A 21,403-nucleotide genomic window follows, 5' to 3' on the forward strand; every position below is an offset into this window, starting at 1 on the left:
TATCCTTTGTCTCGCTGTCACATCTGATGAAACAGGTTTTGGGGGAAATACAACACCCCTCCCCCCTCCTACAAAACATGCTCATCAGAGGCAAAAGTGAGAAGAGCTAGGAACAATTATCCTTCTTTCAAACTGCATTCGGGTCTCTGTCTCCAGAATGGAAGCCTATATCCTTTTCCGGATTTCTGGGTCCCTTGCTCATGTCACTACTAGCTTCAGCACTGCGGCTAAAGGAAGGAGGTTGGTCAGAATAAAAAAGGAGGTTTTTTGCTCCTGGAATCATAGGGCCTACTCAGTGTGTAACACACATAATTCATTCTCTAGTTAAAGGCATGTAGGTGTTAATATAGTTATTTTGCCAAATATTTTACAAGAACCATGATATCCTTTCTTCTACCTCATGAGTCATATCGGTCATAAATCAGAGAATTTTGTACTCCAAAAAGAGGAAGTGTTGCAGTCTACATAACAATTTCCTTTGATAATCTCAGCAAGATCATGAGAAATCTATTATTGTAGCACACTTGTAAACTGAAAAAAAATATATAATCTTTTTTCATTCGTTCAGCCGGAAAGGGAAGATGAATATGGCCTGAAGAGGCAAACTGAATTCCTTTTCTACTGCCTTTATATTGTGCACCCAATTGGTCTGATGTGCTTTGGGATTGTTGGTTTGATAATCTTTGCTGAGAGAATGAAGTGGTGATTGCAGTGCGATGCTGAGATAAAGGTGCACGTCACATAAGGGTCCCTCAGCTCCCATCCCCAGAACCATTAGGAGTCCTTGGCCGCCATGAGAAATGTGTTATGCAGGATGCAAAGGGGGGAAAAGGGGATGCGCAATGGATGGAAAGAAAAAGAAGGATGGCAATATGCATGATGGTGGTTGCTTGATGGAAACGAATTGCTAGTTTAATGCTTTAGAGAGGCATGTGTGTAAATAAAAACACAAGTCAAGCCCTGATGTAGTCCTTTATGTAGTCACACAGTAGCCAACCAGATGCCTGGAATAAGCCCTCAAACAGATGTGCAGTCGATTTATACAGGAATGTAAAGGCCCTTAACTTCAAGTCCAGTTGATTTCAATTGGATTTTATGGTTCTTAATTTTGCCTGGATTATGAGCTAAACTTTCAAACAAGGAAAGGAAAGTTGCACCAAATGGCAGGTCAGCGTGGGATGGAACAGAAATGACTTTTGTCCTTCTTCTAGGACTAGACAGTGGTTCTAGTTCTGGCTTTGTACATTGATGAAACACAATGTTATTACCATCAAGAAAATTGCAAGAATGATATGTTTGTTTAAAAATCGTGCTGACAATGGGAAGCTGAATCAGAAGTGATGTCACTGATTATATACTGTCCCAAATCCACATTCTGTCTTGCGATCTGACACAACACCATTGGGTAGGCTATCTAGAAGAAGAATTGCACGTCCCTAGGTACATCGTGGTCTGTGTCCTAGGGAAAGTGATGTCCCTACAACCAAAGTATAAACCTTGATGGGAAAATGTGTCAACATTTTGTCACTCAGTAGTGATTTTACAGAATAGTCCTTACGGCCACTGAACACCATACAACTTTCACGCATACCTCTTTGTAGAAATAGGAGTGACAAAAATTGTGAAATATATTACACCAGCACAGAAATGGGGAAGGAAACAACATGTTAAATCATTTTATTTTCTAAGCTTATTCTGCTCCTTGCAGATAGAGGCTTAGAATCAGAGCTGATTACAGTGCAAGGATTTGATTAAATAAGACAGAAAGAAGAACGATCTAACAGAAAGATATCTATCCATTCCCTATTATAAGTAGAGGCTTTAATAATTCCAAGTGAAATTTATCTTTAAATCTTTTTGAGCCAAATTCTATTCTCAGCAGCACTGCCGCAAAGCCAGTGTAAATTTATTTTCTTTCTGCATTCCAGTCTTTGGTGGAGCTGACTTGATTGTAACAGAATTTGATTTTAAATGAATTAATAGCAGATGTTCTTTCTGTAAGGAAGTAGTATGTTGCTTATTTCTATTATTTGGGGTTAATCGAGGTGCATATTTACACTGTGGTCTCCTGCATGTGCAAAAGTCCTCTAACAACAAAATCTGAACCACCTCATGTTAACTGTTGCAGCCCATTGGAGTGCTGGAGCTATGGAACCAATTGGGAATGTTGGGTGCTCCTTGTCAAAAGTCTGATGTTTGGGAGGTACCTAATCAACCAGAGGTGTGGATGTTGGCTATTCAGTCAATATACTGCCTTATCATGCTAAATTTTGAATGGCAGGAAAGAACTGTATGCCAGGATACTGCCCCAGATTTCATTATATGAGTTCAGGGATATGATCATAAAAACTAAGGAAAAATTACAATGCAAAATGCTTGTGATTTCCTAAGCTAATGGGGTGCAAACAGATTTTTGACGACAACAACAACATGGAAATGAGCACTAGGTTTTTGCTAGATTCCACTAGATTCCCAGACGTGGCTTTTATGTCATGTGAAATATCACATACAACATGAAAATTAACAGGTAAGGAAACATCAGGCAGATGGAATAAACTTCTGTCTGAATGCAGCCTTTGACTAGGAAGGCAAGGAAGGGATAGAAATATGTGGCCTTGCAGAGATTGTTGGACAGCAACTCCCATCGCCCCTGACCATTGGCCATGCTGACTAGGGCTGATGGGAGTTGGAGTCCAGCAACATCTGGAGGGTCACAGGTTCTCCGCCCCTGGTTTATTTGGTGCTCCCAACCAATCCAAAGGCTGGACTTGGAGTCAGTCTAACACATGGTGAACTTGCAATAAGAAGGAAAATTATTCAGAGCAGGAGCTAGGAGTTGAGGAGGACAAGGGAGAGGGGAGAGGCAGAGAAAAATATGGTCTGAATAAAGATACATACTGAATGTTCTGAATAAAGATACATACATACATAATTTTATCTGTATGCAGCCTTTCCACAGTTAAAATCATGCTCAAGGCGGTTTACAACATTAAAAAATACATAACAACATATCAAAAGTAGTTATAAACAATAAAAAATACACAACCAAACTTGTGTATTTCCACATAAATCACAACAAGATCTAAAATAATGATACAAAAAACCAACAGCAACAACTCCCTCTACAACAACACCCCCCAAACAACACCTCAGCCCTGTAAGATCTCCATTATTCAAATCTATTCCTCGTGGACAGGCAGGTATTTAAACCATGGCTGACTTGTTAATGTGGCAACTGTACAGAAGAGTACAGTAGATAATGAAAGGAATATGCAGCTGTGGACTTACAGGAGCCAGCACTTGAGACTCCTCCGTCAACTTTAACACCAGAAGTGCTGGCACATCATTAACCTACGACAGACCTGCACACAGTGAGAACCAGCAAACCAGACACAACCCAGGAGCCCCATAAAGTGGTTTGTCAGGTACTTGACACTCCTCTTTCCAATTTGGCAGTCCCAGGCAGGCAGTAAAAGCATGCGATGAACTGACCCACTTGTGACCCCTCTTGTGAGCCGCATTCGGCTTGGGCAGGCCTGAAGTGTGTTTTTCACCAGTCAGAATCGCTGTTTAATGCTGCCCAGATGGAGTTTCCATAATACTCAGTAGCAGGACTCCCAGGCAAGACTATCACTCCTTCTGTAGCACCTGACAAAGCAGTATGCCTCTCTCCTTCTTCAGGAGATTAAAGCAGCATTTCTTTTGCGCTACCTGGTGATTTTTATACTCTGTGATAAAGTTAACGTATAGGGCTGTCATTCTCTGTTTCCTTTAACCAGAGTGTCCAGCCATTTCTCTGGACAAAGCCTAGCTCCATACTATCTAAGGCTAATCTAATACAGTGGTACCTCGGGTTAAGTACTTAATTTGTTCCGGAGGTCCGTTCTTAACCTGAAACTGTTCTTAACCTGAAGCACCACTTTAGCTAATGGGGACCCCAGCTGCCGCCGGAGCACAATTTCTGTTCTCATCCCGAAGCAAAGTTCTTAACCCAAGGTAATATTTCTAGGTTATCGGAGTCTGTAACCTGAAGCGTATGTAACCTGAAGCGTATGTAACTCGAGGAACCACTGTAATTAGCTTGATCTGCTCTTAGGCCTCTTTTCCTCAAAGCAACAAGCAAAGCCAGGTAGAAGGTACACATGAGCGGATGCTATTTTCATTTACTTTTTGTGAGACTGCATTGTAAAACAATACATGGCAGGATAAATTCAGCTGATGAACATCCCCTCTCTCCCCACAATCTGGGAGCCATGTTTCCACAGCATTTCTGAACAAGTTCAGTCTGAAACTGAGGGAAGAAGTTCGACTGAGGTCGCACTTAAAGGTGAGCCTAGTTTCATTCACGCTTTCCAATACCTGGATCAAAACACAGCCATCTTTTGAATTTTGCACCTTTCTAAAGTTTGCAATGCCAAGAAATGTGTAAAAACATGCATATGTTAAGAGAAAGTGTGTATGAGAGGCTTATATTAATGCAAATAGCATTCAAACGTGTATTATTTTAGGAGAAATTACTTTGAAAAAGAAGAAGAAGAAGAAGAGTTTGGATTTGATATCCCGCCTTTCACTCCCCTTCAGGAGTCTCAAAGCGGCTAACAATCTCCTTTCCCTTCCTCCCCCACAACAAACACTCTGTGAGGTGAGTGGGGCTGAGAGACTTCAAAGAAATGTGACTGGCCCAAGGTCACCCAGCAGCTGCATGTGGAGGAGCGGAGACGCGAACCCGGTTACCCAGATTACGTGACTACCGCTCTTAACCACTACACCACACTATGTACATATTAGGCATATTTGCAGAAATTCACACCAAAATGGTGATGAATTTTCATGACTTCTTTTTTTATTGCAAACTGATGTGAAACGTGGAGAACTGAACTCAATGGGAAAATGCTACACTGAAAGAAGCCAAAACTAACATATTTGCCTATCCCTGTTGAGGCCACCCTGGAATCAGGAAGATCTCTCTTGCACCTGGAGCCTTCCTAGTCTTTTTGCAGAGATGTCAGAGTGCAGAACTGAACCACTGTGGCTTTCCTTTTAGGAATATGAACCATATATGGAGATTAATTGAGGAGAGGAAGAACCATGTATGCCACCTTGAGCTCCTTGGAAAAAAGGTGGGCTATAAATGCAACCAATAAATACATTATCCAGTGGCATTGTTTTCACTGGAAGGAATGAAGGGGGAATCCAATGTGGATTTTTGTGGTTCTGACCCGGTACAGCTTTGCTCACATCAGACTGCTTCTTGCATTGAGTACCCATGTATGTCCAAGTCACTAATGCATTGTCAGAGTTTCTTTGTTTAAAAAAACAACTTTTATGCAAAATTGAATATAAAGTTACAAGCCAAAACACACACACACACACACACACACACACACACACACAAATGTATGTATGTATGTATGTATGTGTGTGTGATGTATCAAACCTCTTGCTATACTATATTTCTACAACCTAATTTTTTATTTTATTTTTATTAATATATACATATTTTATGCAGTTGTATGCATTGCTACATATGTATAGTACAGTGGTACCTCAGGTTAAGAATTTAATTCATTCTGAAGGTCTGTTCTTAACCTGAAACTGTTCTTAACCTGAGGTACCACTTTAGCTAATGGAGCCTCCTGCTGCCGCCACGCGATTTCTGTTCTCATCCTGAAGCAAAGTTCTTAACCCAAGGTACTATTTCTGAGTTAGCGGAGTCTGTAACCTGAAGCGTCTGTAACCCGAGGTACCATTGTAATGCATATAATGTGTGAGAATTGTTTGTATTTTTAATGGAACTGGGGGAGGGACTCGCTTCTCATCAATATTAAAGAGTGAAATGGGGATTAGGGGGTGGGAAACCTGCGGAGATAGCTTGATATCAAGAATTTCAGAAAAGTTGATCCCTTTTCACTGGAGACCCAAATATGGATATCACCCCAGATGCCATATTCACACAAATAAAGCCAGCTGAAAACAGCTGCCTTTTCAGCATGGTTTCGGATCGTGATTTGTGTCTCCAGTGGTTACCATGCTTCCAAAATAAAGTCTAGGTTTAATGTGGCACAAGGCAAATGTTCTCCCTCCCTCTCCCCACTGTTTGCCCCCCAAAGCTTCTCTGTCCGTTCCCCCAAGCTTTCAGAGCAGATTTCAGGGTGGTGTGGGCCACAGGTGGAGGGAGGAGATGGGGGAAGTCATGCTATGCTAGCAGTAATCCTTTGTGTAATTATTCAGTTGAATACTGCTCTTGGAATTGAGCCACAGCCACTGTATCTTTCCTTCAATACATTTTTTAAAAAGCCCATGTACCAAGGTGTTCCTAATATGCAAATTTATTTAAATTTTAATAATTTTAACCAGCAAATGTCTCTTGCCTGCTCCCGTAAGTTGCCACTGTGGCATTGCATGAGTTCCTGCCACTCGCGAAAATAAATAATTCACATAAGCTGACAAGTGTATGGAAGTCAGTCAAATGCAAAGTTCCTTTTAAGGAAGACAGTACTTATCAGGATCGAAGAGACACATACATTCACGCACACTCAAGTTCACACACTTTTCGTCAGCAAAAAGAATTGTGTTTTGGCTAGTGCAGAGCTAGAGGATAATACAAAAGAAGGGGTCACTTCATGTTCTGCAGTTGTCCGGCTCTGTCAGGAGCTGCTGGATGAGTGATGGTCTTCTTGTTGGCAGTCTTCTAATTGGACAGAAGCAAGGAAGAGCAGAGAACAGCTCTGAAAGATGTATTTCTGCCAGTGTGTGCTGCCGACACCAAGAAACAGAGCTCACGAGAGGTGAATTGGGGAAGCAGAAACAATGAGTTGCTTCCTCGTTATGCTATGAACTAAAGCAGGGTCTATCATTGGGGCACCCATGGGCACCATTGTGTCTGTCAGTACTTCCTGTGGCGCCTGCAAAAGGTCTCAGCAAATGTCCCCTCAGAAATATACAATGTGCAAGAGGTGGTTTGCTCTTCCTCCTCAGTTCCTGTTTGCCTTGGTTCATCCTTCCCTGCGTTGAACACAAAGCCCTTAAACATGCCCACCTTTCAGTGAATGCCAGGATTGGACACCCATAGTCCCTTTCCTTCTGAACAGAGGAGAGGTGCAAGGAGCATCTCTTTGTGAGTGAGCATGGGGGTGCCTTTCCCCCAATGATTATGAGGGGCTAATGGGGAGGGGGAAGGTCCGCACCATTTATAGTCCTGTTTCTTTTTCTGCTCTCTTAAATGTGGAAATCATTTTGTGTTATACCACACATCCCATTGCAGCCACTAATGTGTCACTTTGTGAAATTGGACAAAATGCTAGTTTTAAAAATGTACTGTTCCTGTTGTGCCACTCCAATTAATGAAGCATCTAATAGTGGTTGTTGTTGTCTGAAAATACAAAAATACAAGTTTTCCCCCAACTATTACTCCCTGCCCCAATATCTGCTATTTGAAGGGATAACTTCAAGTTACAAGCAGAAGTGTAACTGAGCCCTGGCATCACTTTTAAATGAAAAACTGCTTACAGTGGGAGGAGGTTAGAGTGGAGAAAGCAGAGCTCCTTAATCCTTTCCCCACCCACTATTTCTGTGTGATAAATTCTGCCCCATACATACACCAGTGGCTTTTCACTCCACAAAGTTCCTGAATACTGTAATGTTTGCTGTTTCTGAAATCCCCTGGGCAGAAAGCACTTGGGGGAGAGACAGCAATTTGGAAAAGAGAATAGGCAGACAGGGAAACAGTTAAGCTTCCTCCATTATCTGCTGCAGAATCTCTGGTATAAATTTATCCTGTCTAGTGTATTTTTTCACTCTGAAAAGTGGTGTAGGGGTTAAATTACATACATTCACATGTAACCAACATTTTTAGACACACACACACACACAGAACATGAATGAATTTGACAAAAGGACAGGAAGGATTTCCAGAAAGAAGTCCTGAAGGGCATAAATACATAGCAAGTTCCTTGTTAGATGAAACCAAAGTTCCACCTAGTCCAAAATTCCGTCTCTCCACAGTGAGCTTAGAAAAATAACAACTGGAACAGCTGGTTCCTTTTGTTTATCATATAATTAGGTCTGCATTGTCTCTGAGTGTGAAGATTCCATTTTTAGCTATCATAGCTTGCCCTAACTTGATTGCCCTCATTCTTGCTTTGCATGGGTATCCAATGTCACTAGCCTGCTCTTTAAAAAAATACATGGTCCCTCAGTAGTTTCACAGAAATAGCAAAGAACATTGCGAATGTTAGGCAAAAAAATTTTTTTTCATGATTGCCCATCGCAGAATTCAATGCAATGTAGTTAACCAAATCAGTATATTTATTCACAGGACGCTCAAAGAACATGAAGATCAGGTATTTGGAAATAAACAAAGAAAATACGCTTCTGTTTATGATTCTGGAGTTGATATTTATGAGCAGGGTACCAGTAGTAGCCCTGTATAAGAAAATAGCCAGTCCATCTTCCAAACACGCCTGTTATAAGCAGCTTTGGGTGTGACAATTACACTGAGAGACCGGGAAATGCACATGTCTTATGCTTCCTGTTCCTGCTCTTCAGTGTCTCATCTGAAATAAAATGTTCGATGCCTCTCCCACAAGTGGGCAGATTTAGTGTACAGACAGCTTTGCTTATCTCCCCATCAGCAGAGACTCAAGTTATATTAAATCATGTTTATTATGCTGCTAACTTAATGCAATAATGACTCATCCACTAGATGAGATCTAGTAGAGGCCATGCTTCCCAGGCGCAATGAAATGAAATGACATGTCCTTAAAGACAAAGTCCACTCAGCCTGAAAAAGCTGCTGCTTCTTCAGATGAAGTTGCTGAGCAAGGCAGTCTCAGCATGGCAGAAGTACCTGGAAGTGCCAGCTTACATTACTCTAATGCTTTGTGTGAAGTGGTAGCCACTGCTTGGTGGTACAACACATGACTGTGTGTGGAAGATCCTAGGTTCAAATCAATTCCCAGCATCTCTAGTCAAAAAGACCTCAGGTAACAACCATAGGTAACAAGCCCCAACCCTTGAAGAGCTGCTTCACATTAAAGCAAATAGGAGAAGGCTAAATGGGCCAGTTGTCAGACTCAGGACCTGAGGCGCCAAGCTCTGCCCAACATTGGGGGGGGGGGTATTTGTGCATATGTGACATCACATGCTCAATGCAGCTGCCGCATTGGGAGGAGACCAATAGCGGGAGGAGTCTGAGCACGAAGCCTAGCTGTGAGGCATGAGGCTGTGCTTGGCTCCTGGCTCTCCTGCTTCACTGTGGCTGGCCCTGTGGAGGAATCAAGCTCGGCGGAGAGGGCAGACGGGGCCGAGGCATGATGGGACTCGCAGTCCCTGCTTGGCCTGCCCTGAGGCTACAGCAGGAGGCACAGCAGAGGCAGCGACCCATTGCAAAACAGTGCCGCGGCAGGACCAGGAAGTGGAACTGTCTTTTTGCTACTGCTCCAGGCGACTTTGCAGGGGCCCCCATCCCCATGGTGAAACACCCCAGGACACTCCGGAGAGTCCTGGCAGCCTTGTTATGAGAGAGACGCTGGGCAGGTGGCGGAAGGGCCACAGTGATGTGGGTCTTCCCTATGAGGAAAAACAACAGCACGGGGGAGGGGGGTTGCTTAGGGAACAAGGCAGTGAACAGGCAATGTGTGCTGACTGTTGCATCGGTAGGTGGCTGATTCTGCACTCGCCCTCCTCTGCGCCCTCAAAATTGGGGGGTTGAAGACACCTAAGCCTTATAGAGTTGGCACCTATGCTCAGGCCAAGCCAGTTTCATATGTAGTTAAGGATGCAGGATGAACTCTGGCGTTGTTCAGATGCCTATGGGAAGTCCACCAGCAGGACATGAGGCCAACAGCCCTCTCCTGCTGCTGTACCTCAGCAACTGCCTTCCACAGGCATTCCCCCTCTGAGTCCGGCAGTCACATAGAGTCATTGAGAGCCTTCCCCTTCACAAATTTGTCTTAATCGCCTTTTTAAGCCATCAAAGCTGGTGGCCCTTATCACACTGTGTTCCTATGCGGACCCAGGTTCTGTGAATCGTCAGAGAAAGAAAGCTGGATGCCTGCTGGCGCTGAAGTATTGCTAGCAAAGTACCCACGCAGAGATCCTCCGATTCTTACACTTCTCTTTGGTATGCACGCAGCATTCCTTTTTGCTGGCGGAGCAGAGTGGTGGCACTGACAACAGCTGGAGAGGGTCTCTTGAGATGAAACAGGTGTTGCACGGCAGCAATTAGGGAGAAAGCAAGAAGGCAAAATAACAGGGAGTTGCCAGGAGCTAAATCCTTCCCTCGGGAACAGTGCCTGACCTCAAGGAAGTCCATGAGACATCCAGCCAGACGGAAAAGAAAAGCTCGTCCCTCTAATAATGCGCGTTAGCCACCACCGATAACACACTCTCTCTCTATTTCCTGGGTGGGAGTGAAATCTCTGTCAAATGATGCCCTTGATGTTACAACTACTGTAAATAGCAGCATAAGAAACAAAGATCCCGCTGCTGGCAGCTTTTGGGCGGCTTGAATCGAAAGGACGTCCATTTGAAAATTTGGCTGTCATTAGAAAGAAAGCGAGGCAATTTCATGCCACAGTAGTTAAAGGCAGACAGTGTTCTGGTCACTGGTAAGCACAATGTTGTTGCTAATGTCTCCAGTAACTGCTAATTTACTCTTCCATTTTGCTCCTCTACACCAGCCACAAAGGGAGCTGACTCCAATTATTTTTCAGACAGAACCCAGCCTGGTGTTTACCATTATCTCCCTGACAACCCCTTCGTGTGACAACATTATGCAATGTAATTGCAAAGCTGCTTCATCTCACTGGGGCTGTTATTTTCAGTTATTTTTTTTCCCAAGGTCAAGGATAATAATTAAGGGATTGCCTGCAACACAACCTTGTTATGTACCCAAAAAAATAACTCCCAATAAGGCACCCACTGTTCCCCCGTGAGGAGATTTCTGTCCAGTTAAGAAGTGCTGGAAGATCATTTGAATGGCGTTTGGGGAGTGGAACACTAGGGAATAATTTGTAGAGAACAGCATCTGGAAGTCCAAGCAGCTTTACACATAACGCTAAGTCAAATTATGTCTAAGTGTTACAGAACGAGTATGCGAGTTCATGAAATTAAAGTCATAACTGTGTTGCTCCTTCCACCATCCTGCTACTGCCATAAGTACCCAGAGCTAAGCTATGGTTTGTCTTCATGTTATATCTAAGCCCAGGCTCATGGTGTGTTTTGCTCCAGACAACCCACAAGTTCTAGCCATGGTTTGTTATTGAATGATAATTCATGAGTTGTCTGGAAGAAACAAACCAGAATCCCTGGTTTGGACATAACACCAAGGTAAACCATGACTTAGCTCTGGGTTGCACAGCAGTAGCAGAGGATGAGCAAAGTCACCATAGTTCTTGCTCCGTATATTTGCATACTCACTCATTCACATTTCGTTTGGCTTAGCGTGACATGCAGACTGGGCCTTTGTCAGGTGTTGAGTACAGATATAAAACAACTGAATGAATATATATCACACGCACACCCCATTGTCACATTGTATCATGACCAAATTCTCAATGAGGATTAACTTGTTCCATAAAGCAGGAGTGGGGAGTTTTTCTTCTTCACAGCCAATCTTCTGGCGGCCACATACCAATGGCCACTCTCCATTCTCCATCCAGGCAATCAAGCAGTATTATCACAGGTCAAAACCATATTGTAGGCTGACTAAATCACTAGGGAAGGGTACAGAGCAAGGCCAATGAAGGGTGTGGCCTGGGGAGGGGCCTGGGAAGTGTCGCCAGGGCAAAATCCCTCGGCAGATTTTCTGTGCAGCTGATAAAATCAGGCTCAGAGAGTAGGATCAGATTTTCACAAGGCATGGCCACAGAGCAATGAGTAAAGCTCTTGGAGCCGGGGGAATAAATCAGTACATGGAACAATCAAAATATGGGTCCACCAAAAGTGGGGATGAGCCATAGGCATAAATACTTAATGGAGTGCCTCACCCATCATCAATCTTCCCTTGGTTTTCCACAGCTAGATAAGATTAATTGTGTAGTAACATGGGAGAGGGCCTAGTCTGCGATGGCGCCCTGTTTGTGGAATGCTATCCCTCTCAATATATAGCTGGCCCCTTCTTGAGTTTCAGCACCAGCTGAAGGCAGGCTTGCTTGCTCAGACATTTGTGTGGGTTAAGTATAGTTATACCTGCTGGTGTTGACTTGTTACGTGCTTTTGTTTTAGGGTATAATTGTATTGACTATTTTTTATTGTTTGGGGTTTTTTTAATGTGTTTTATTGTACCATTCCCTGGATCAACTTGTGATCAGGCAGGTTACAAATATAATAAATGAATGGATAAATAAATGGACATTACATTTTCAAAGAAATACAGAGTGGGAGATGGAAGTGTGTTCAGCGGAAGGAGTGTAGAGACCTCAGACTTTTGTGTGTCTGGAATGTAGCCTATTGTATAAAGGGTCACATCCGTCGCTCTGCTCACTTTTAACTCTGGCCTCACTGACCTGGAGCTTTTGCCTTTGGCCCTCAGAAAGTTTCCCATCAAGGAACGGGGCCCTCAGACTGAAAAAAGTTTGTCCCACAATGCCCTCCAGTGAAGCCCACTGTCTTGTGTTTGCAGTTAGTGGCCCATTCGGTGTCCAGTATTTACTCCAGCTTTCCCATCTGAGTCACACCTTGGTACGGTAATTGTAACCAGCAGCCTGGCTCATGGGAATTGACAAAGATGGTAACGGAGAAAGAGTAAAAGTAGTGGCACAAAGAAAGTGCAAATCACCTCGATGGCTGACACTGATGAGCAATGGCCTTCTAGAGGGAGATAGTCTGCAATAATTGGATCCCACTTGTGTGTGAGGCAGAAAGGTCTTGATGGGAGCAAGGGAAATCAATGAAACAAGATAAAGGTAGAACGAGGGTGGGGGGGATCCTGTACATTTGACACTAGTGAAACATCTCTCCATTTTCCCATGTCTTATAACTTACTTTTCATTATCTTTAGTGTGGGTAGAAGTGGATCTTTGTTCCTTGTTGTAAAAACTGGCTGGCTTCATCTTTGTTGCCTGCTGAAAGAAATAAAGCAAACAGTCTTCTCACCAGGCAGCCACATACAGTCCTCCAGATTTTCTCCAGCAAGACTTCCATTTTCCCCCCCTATGAGGCTTGTGAATGAGAACAACAAGGGAGGACCAACCATCTATTCTGCATTTCTCAAATGTTTTCTTTCCACTAATTATTTCAGTCTACTGTGGATCTTCTCCAGTCATTTTTAGCCGTCTTGGACCAAAATTTGGCCCCCTTAAAATATGAGTTAAGTTGGTAGAGCATGAGGCTCTTAATCTCGGGGTCCTGGGTTTGAGCCCCACGCGGGGCAAAAGATTACTGCATTGCAGGAAGTTGGACAAGATGACCCTTGTGGTCCCTTTCATTGATTCTCTGAAACTCTTAAACCAGCAGGATGCAAAATATTGATTTTAAATGTAAGAACCTAAGAGGAACCCTGCTCCATTAGGCCAATGATGCATCTAATTCAGCATCCTGTTCTCACATTGGACAACCAGATGCCTGCGGGAAACCTTCAGGAAGGACCTAAGCACAAGAGCGCTCTCCCTTGTGGTTTCCAACAACCGGTGTTCAGAAGAATGCTGCCTCTGATGGCGGAGGCAGAGCATAGCCCTCATTTCCTCATAATCCTCTTCTAAAGCCATCCAAGTTTGTGGCCACCACCATCTCCTGAGGGTGAGAGCTCCACCCTTTAACTATGCCCTGTGTGAAATGTCCCTGTCCCTGACTAATAACTTCAGGAATGTTTGGGGACTTTTCTCCTTCAGTTTGCAGAGAATACACAACTTAAGGTCAGCAGAGTTATAGCTTAGTTAAATCTACTGAGAAATGGTAGTTCCCCGATGGATGAATAAGGCAACAAAATAAGGTTCTCGGTGATGGTCCCATGAGGAGCTACACTCAGGGCAGTATCCAATTAAAACAGGTACACTAGTGCAATGACTTTTGGCTGCACAATGTAACTTCCCTGCCCTCTTCTCTCCCCTCCCTGCATGCTGACTAAATCTGCTTCAGAGGAAACCCAGAGCAGCTTTAGGGGTCACACTGTGGTGGGGAGAGGATAGGATGGGGAACCTACATTGCCCAACAAAGAGTCACTGTGCTAGTATAACTGTTAGTTGGATACCATTCTCAGTTTGGTAGGTCTGAGGATGCACTTGCTTGCCTTTGATCACACTACCCTTATGAAATGAAAAGTCATGCTTTCTCCTACTAAGGAAAATTCATGAACCAAGCTTTTGTGGCCTTGGTACATTTCAGCTGTTGATGGGCACATACAATACTTAGAGCATGTTTTTTCCTGGTCAGTATTCCATTTCTCAATCATAGCCCATGCGGATCATGATGATACTTTGCCTTGGGAACATCATGTCTCCATCTCTGTCTTCTATTTGTAAGATGGTATCCTTGCTCCCCAGGGTTGGTCTGATATATTTATTTAGATTTCTTTCCTGCCACAGGAACACAGATAATGGTTACCATTATCTCGTTTGATTCTCTCAGAAACAATAAGGGCTGCCTAAATGTATAGGAGTGGACAAACAGTCTTGATCGGGTCCATGTTCCCTGCACATCTTTAGTCTCATCTTACATGTGACAATCTATAAGTGGATTGCATGTCGTTTCCTGTACAGAACTGTCTTTCTATCAGCTGTAAGAGATTGGTTAGGCTGATATGGGGACTCAGAACTATACATTCAGAACAATTACCATATGTGGTAGAGTCCTTCCTGGAGTGTACAGTTCAGACTGAATGTGTGGTTGTGTGTGTGAGAGAGAGTTGTGATTTTGAACTCTCCCCTATGTAAAAAGTATTCCTACAAGAAGAAAGATAGCACATTGGGTTGTATTCATTGCTCGTTATATGCAGAGGAAACCCTTAGAAATTAATGGGCATGCCTAGCTTAGGTCCATTAATTTCAGTGGGTCTATTCTTAGTATGACTATTGTTAGATGCAACCAACTGGGTTGCATCAAGCATTGACGTTGTGCAAGCAGAGCAGATTTTTGCTCACATGTAAAGCAGTAAAAAAAATACTTTAAGCTGGATATAGTTTTAAACAGAGGCTGCGAACACACTAACCCATTTGTTGCACAGGCATGTAGTTTTCTCCTGCTTTGGAGGGTAGGACTCGAGGCAATGGCTTCAGGTTACAAGAAAGGAGATTCTGACTAAACTTTCTGACGGTAAAAGCTGTTTGGCAGTGGAACAGACTCCCACGAGAGGCAGTGGATTCTCCTTCCTTGGAGGTTCTTAAGCAGAGGTTGGATGGCCATCTGTCATGGATGCTTTAGCTGAGATTCCTGCATTGCAGGGGTTAGACTAGATGACCCATGGGTCCCTTCCAACTCTAAGATAAATCTGGAACCGTTCATGCTCATCCTTAACATGCTGCTTTTAATCTAGATTGATTCTCCCACCTACCCTCAGCAACCATAAACATCATAGCCAGACACTGGAGAGACCTGTGAAGAGTAAGCATAGATCAATGGTACCAAATAGTATGGGAATCAGCCCTACTAGGAAAATTAACCGATAAACTGAAACTGACACAGGGACAAATAGAAGATGATACCTTCACCCAGGTATGGCTCCCTTTCATCACATACACAGCCCAACAAGACAAGAATCCACCAACAGCATATGAATCAATATGGCTAACCTGATTAAAAACATCCACCTACCCCACTCACACACAAAAACAAAGTTCAACACAGCCAATCACAAACAAGCAGCCGCACCCTAGGCCAACCACAATTTCTCTCACCACCAAAGGAACACAGGCGAATAGCAAAGAGAACCTGCACAAACGATGCTGACACAAAAACCCACACATACATTAAGCAAAATAGAAATATCGCCTCCCGACCCCACCCCCACCCACCCTGGCCCCCTCCACCTCTTCTCCCCTCTTTTCTTCCTAATGTAACCCTAATGTCTCAACAAATGAAACTGACCTATGGAAAATGTAACTTGAAAAAAGAGACATTGCGCATACCTTTGTAAACCAAGAAGACTTTAATAAAATTTAAAATTTAAAAAATTAATCTAGATTGATTCTAAATCCTGCTGTCCACAAGGGTGGGTGTAGATACCTGATATGCATTTGAAAACTCTCCTCTTTATTAGGTTGTCCACTCCTTTTCCTCCCTGCATATGCCTCAGGTAAGTGAAGAAGGAAGCAGTGGCTGCAATCTTAGCACATCCCCACTCACAACATCATTGGGCATATGTGGATACATCTCCCCGCATCCCCCGGCTGCTGTTGGGACTGCCTACATCTGTTTTCAACTGGTCACACTGCAGAGTAAGACAGATGCAATCTGCAGTGTGATTTTATTTTCAGAATGAAACCAGTTTCTCAAGAAGGGCTTTTCGGGTGCAAAAGATAGGCACAAGATCTAGACTGTGTGTGGACTAAATAGAAGAAGCAGGCAGTCTGTCTCCCTTGATTCTTTGATAAGATGTGTGTATGTAGCCCAAGGTGTGGAACCTTTGGTTTTCCAGATGTTGCTAGATACTCCACCTGCAACCATCGCTGTCTATTGGCCATGCTGCCTGGTGTTGATGGGAGCTGGAGCCTGAAAGCATCCAGAGGTTCTCTACCCCTGCGTAATGGAAAGCTTTCCAAAATCCTCTGGATCATGATTCATCACCTGTTTTACAAAGCAATTAGTGTTATATCTTGCTCTCTTTACTCAGGCGAGGCTCCATAACAGGTTGTCCTTTCCTACTAAGCTTATAAAGAATGACGCATAGCAGCTCTTTCCTTGTAAAGCTGCAGGCGAAAAGAGAGAGCATAGGTTTCCCACATATGAGAGAAAAAGAGCACTTGGAATGATGTAGTGCGCTGAGTTAACAGATAAAAGAGCTTTGAGGAGCCTTGAAAAGATAGCAGATTTAAAAGAAAGAATTGTTTTTATATGTTGCCTTTCACACTTGAGAGCCCCCAAAGCAGCATCGTTCAGAGTAATGCAATAGATATTGTTGGTGTAATAGCTTGCCACAGCCAGTATATGGCCAACAATAGAACAATAGAATTATAGTGTTCCAAGGGACTTAAAGGGTCATCAAATCCTCTCCTCTGCGCTGGGACAGGATTAATGTCTAAGGCTGCAAGCCTATGCACAATTACCTGGAGTAAGTCCCAATGAACTCAATGGGTTTTACTTCTGAATAAATGTGCATAAGAGCAGCAAGCTCAAGGTAAGGATTCTTCTTTTCAGCCAGGATATTTCCTGTACATCAACATTTGCCAGTCGTGATGAGGAGAAGCCTGACTCCCACTTCCCAAATGCCATTTACGCTAGAGTTTTCCTCCCTACAGTGCAGTAAACAAGAAAGTGAAAGGCAATTATTGTGCCAAACCAGTCACTAATTAAGTTGAAGATGCTTGATTTCCCTTTTATGCCTACGACAACAACAAATCAATAATGCCTCGAGTCAACAGACTGAGTATGAAATTCTATAGCAATGCATTTTTTTCTGCGGGACAGTTACATTAATATTGCAGTTAGATTTGTGTGTGTTTAGGCTTACTTGGGAGTGAGCCCTACTGAACACAGTGGTACTTTTCTGGATAAATATGCATAGGATTGTGCTGTTTATCTCAAAATGTGCTACTTCAACTTTCTGACAAGAGGAGTGTTCAAGATGACATGTAAAAAGTCAGATTTGAAACAATGCAATCTGAAATAACAAATATACAGAACAGCAGAAGTAAACATTGGTTAAAATAATGAGCAGTTCTATTGCATTTGTCATTAGAACAGTTTTTGGTTGGACTTCCCCCAAAGTAAAGTGCTAGCAAGTGGAATGTGGCTAAGGAGCCCCAAATTGGGGTGTCACCACTGGAAAGGCCTTGCTTCTGGCATCCACCTGTCAAAGGAAAAGCCTGGAACAGAGTCTCACATTATGATCTTGGCAGAACAGCAGGTTCGAAAGAGAAAAGGTGATTCTTTAGATACCTGATTTTGGTGCTGTTCTTACTGTCAAAATAATGAATTTCCAATCTCCATCAAGGAATTTTCCACTTTGGGAACAGAAATGTGCATGCTATTTAAAGAGAGCTCATTTGAGGCACATTTTTTACAAAGGAAGCAGTGAGAAAACGGATGCAAATTTGACTCTGCTTTGTTCATTTTGTCATAATATCTAAGGAGAACTCTTATGTGTCAAAATGCATGCTCTTCAGATGCATCTGTCCACATGAAAGATGTATTAATTGGATGTTATACCTGTTTCTTCATTTAAATATTCTGTAAATGGAGATTTCATTAATCATCTGCATTTGTGGAACACTAGTGCTGCCAGCTCTGATTCACCTTTTTGGCTCAAGCTGGAGGTAACAGGGTGTCACTTGTGAATTCAGCATCCATTTACCCTTCAGGCCAGTTTAATACAGCGATCAGCACTAACAGAGCTTCTTCAGGTACCATCTGTTAAGTAGAGGAAGGGGGCTTTGCAAATACACCCCAAACCAAATGCGTGTTTGCAAAAAAAACCCAAACCCAAAACTCTCTCTTTGCCCATCAGCAGTTGGTGAGGTGATCTTTTTCTTGCACAGGCACACATATGCAAAAGGTAATCAATAACATCTAGGATTTGCTTCAAAAGAGAATAGACAGTATCATCCATCTTAATGAATGTTAACTGAAACTCATCTTGCTTAATTCCCAGCACAAGAAGATCTATAGCTTAACAGCCCCTTAAAGCACTGAGTCTCACCAAAGATAGATCAAGAGAGGGGGAGGGAATTATGTTTCTTTGTTGTTTTAAACAGAACATGGGAAACTTCAGTCCTTTTTTTTTAAAGATATGCTGATAAAACTATAAATCTTTAAACTACTATAGAATTTACTGTAGAATTATAGTACAGTAATGGAAACAGAAAAAGCTACTTTACCTGCCAGACCAAAAGAATGATATATAAGAAGAGAAGGAACATGAAAATGCATTCTTCATGGATGGAAAGGAGAATTCCATCTCATATTCTATACCATTCATTAACAAAGGGAGATTTTTCAATAAGGGGGAAATACAGCAGCAAAGTTATTACTTATAAATCTGACATAATAAGAGAAATCTTATTTTGCTCCTGTGAATCAAGCTTACATTGCAGTCTCTTTTTCCCTCCATTTGAAAAGAGTAGTCAGCTAATCCATGTCAGCTTGAGAATGTTGTAAAAATGCTTATTTTGCTTCCTGTTATTTAATCCATTGGGAAATGACATTGCGTGCTGCCATTGAAAGCTGAGGGAACAAGCTTATTTTAGATATGAGTGGAAATGCCACTCAGAAAGAAAATGTCATTTGTGCTAATTGCAGCTTGAAGTACACCCATGAGTAAAGGGCACACACACCTTCTGGCTTCACAACAGCTTTGTCCACTCCTTAAAAAGGGCCCTCTTGGTGATGTGTGGTTTAAAACCCCACCTGCCACATAAAACCCAAACATTGCTTTGTGTTTCTGTGATGCAGGTAACTTAAGCCTCCATGACAACTTTTATCTCCAGGCAATATTTCCTGCATAAGTGTTTGCCTAACCAGATTTAATTCAATTGCCAAACACAGAAGAATGACACACTGATCCTCTGGAGTGCTGGATATTTGATTATGAGTTTCCATCTTTCTCCTCCTCCTTCTGGTGGCAGTTGTATCTGTAAAACAGAGAGTTCAAACAAAATACTTCTCTGTCATCACCAGACTTCTCCACAGGAAAGCAACACAACATATATAGATATTTTCAAATCACAGAACAAGGCTGCTGTGGGAACTTCACAATCTGATTTTGTAATACTGGAAATACTTCTGAAGAATTTTGACGTGCCTAGCAAAATAACAATCTTGGAATTGTTTAAGATGGGGTGGGTGGGTGTGTGCATGGGAAAAAAGCTTCCAAGGGTCACATGCTAGGAATGGGCAGGCCCAGAGACAAAAATGGACAGGGGTAATGAATGTAAATTTCACCTTCGTACAGTAGGATAGTTTCTATGCAAACCCGTCTCTATCAAATGCACAGTCAGAGCTCCAGAGCACATTCCAGGTATGTGAAAATACTCAAGGAGGGTGCAAAGCAGACCAGGGAGGGGTGTGGCCTGAGGAGAGTTCTGACTGCTGGACAGAGAAGCCTGGAGAGTGACATTTCTCCCCCAGGCCTGAGTTTCCCCATTACCTGATTTAGATACAAGTTCTAGCTTTATTAGACATTTTGCGAGGAACAGAGCTGGACAACGACTTTCTGCTGCTTTAGGTGAAAGACAAGATGGCGCCCGTGTCCAGAAGCTGACTGGATAAGCTTGATGTTAGCCACAGGACGGCATCATCCATCGTCATACCTGACAGCAGCAAGCTCACTTAGGTGTTGCACTGCAGGGCACATGGCATACAGCCCTGTCCACCAGAGCCTCCCACTGCTCCCTAGCCCCCAACATGTGCTGTCTGAATTGCCTCACCCTGCCTAAAGGAAACGCTGACCCTGGCCAGGACCTGATATGGGGAATTCTTTTGTTTATCAGTAGTAAACAGAAGAATGGTCAATATTTGGTTGTTGTTGTTGTTAAATAAACTTTTATACCAAAACACTGAACATTGGTTCATATATAATGCACTTACTCTTCAAATTTTCCCATAATCCACCGACAAATATATACTTAACAACCATTTTCTCCTGCGAAGTTGCCAAGTCTGTTTAATGCAGTAAGTGGCTTGAAGTTTACAGTCGTGGGTTATTTTGCAAGTTATCCATTCAGCAACTTCTCTTGCTTAAATTCACAAACTATATTATAAACTATTTGGAGTTTTAAAAATGTGTTTCAAGGCTTTCTAAGAGACCTAAGAAAAGAATTGCCTTCAGGAGGCAGCTGCTGTTGAATCCAACTCAACAGTGGCTTTGACTGAGCAGAAAGTGTTTATGCTTCTGTAAGTTAGGGCAACTGATTTTCTCCAGCACCACACACACACACACAAACACACACACACACACACACACAAACACACACACATTGCTGCTCTGCACAGCATGCCCCATTCTTTTCCAGAAGCTTCCCAACCCTCAAGAGCACATCCACAAAAAATATATGAAAGTAGTCCAAAGTCCTAAAAGTAAAACAGATCCACCATGAATCATTAAAAATAATTAAAAATGTATTTGTAACTGCTTCCTAAAAGAATTTGAAATACTTACATAGGTCCTCAATTCCCATGTAGATTAAATAGCTAAAATATTAACTCATTTCTTTGCTAAGACATTACCCCCCGAATCCCCAACATTTAACTTACTTCGCCTTTATTGTTTATTTCACCTTCTGACCTGACAGTACATAGCTTACATTAACTG

General features: G+C 42.6%; 1 protein-coding gene across 1 annotated transcript in view; it reads right to left on the reverse strand.

Moving 5' to 3' along the window:
- LOC144327847 (uncharacterized) overlaps positions 1-19,692 on the reverse strand; it is a 40,367-nt gene extending 20,675 nt beyond the window's left edge. Inside the window, exons 1-2 of the mRNA XM_077929268.1 lie at positions 19,181-19,692; positions 12,988-13,067 (exon numbers count right to left, since the gene is read on the reverse strand). Of these exons, the coding sequence (XP_077785394.1) occupies positions 12,988-13,067; positions 19,181-19,204 (104 nt within the window). The 5' untranslated portion in view covers positions 19,205-19,692. The remainder of the gene's footprint in view (positions 1-12,987; positions 13,068-19,180) is intronic.
- Between the last annotated feature and the right edge of the window lie 1,711 nt (positions 19,693-21,403).

The sequence above is a fragment of the Podarcis muralis genome, chromosome 1, assembly GCF_964188315.1.
Source record: "Podarcis muralis chromosome 1, rPodMur119.hap1.1, whole genome shotgun sequence".
NCBI lineage: Eukaryota > Metazoa > Chordata > Lepidosauria > Squamata > Lacertidae > Podarcis > Podarcis muralis.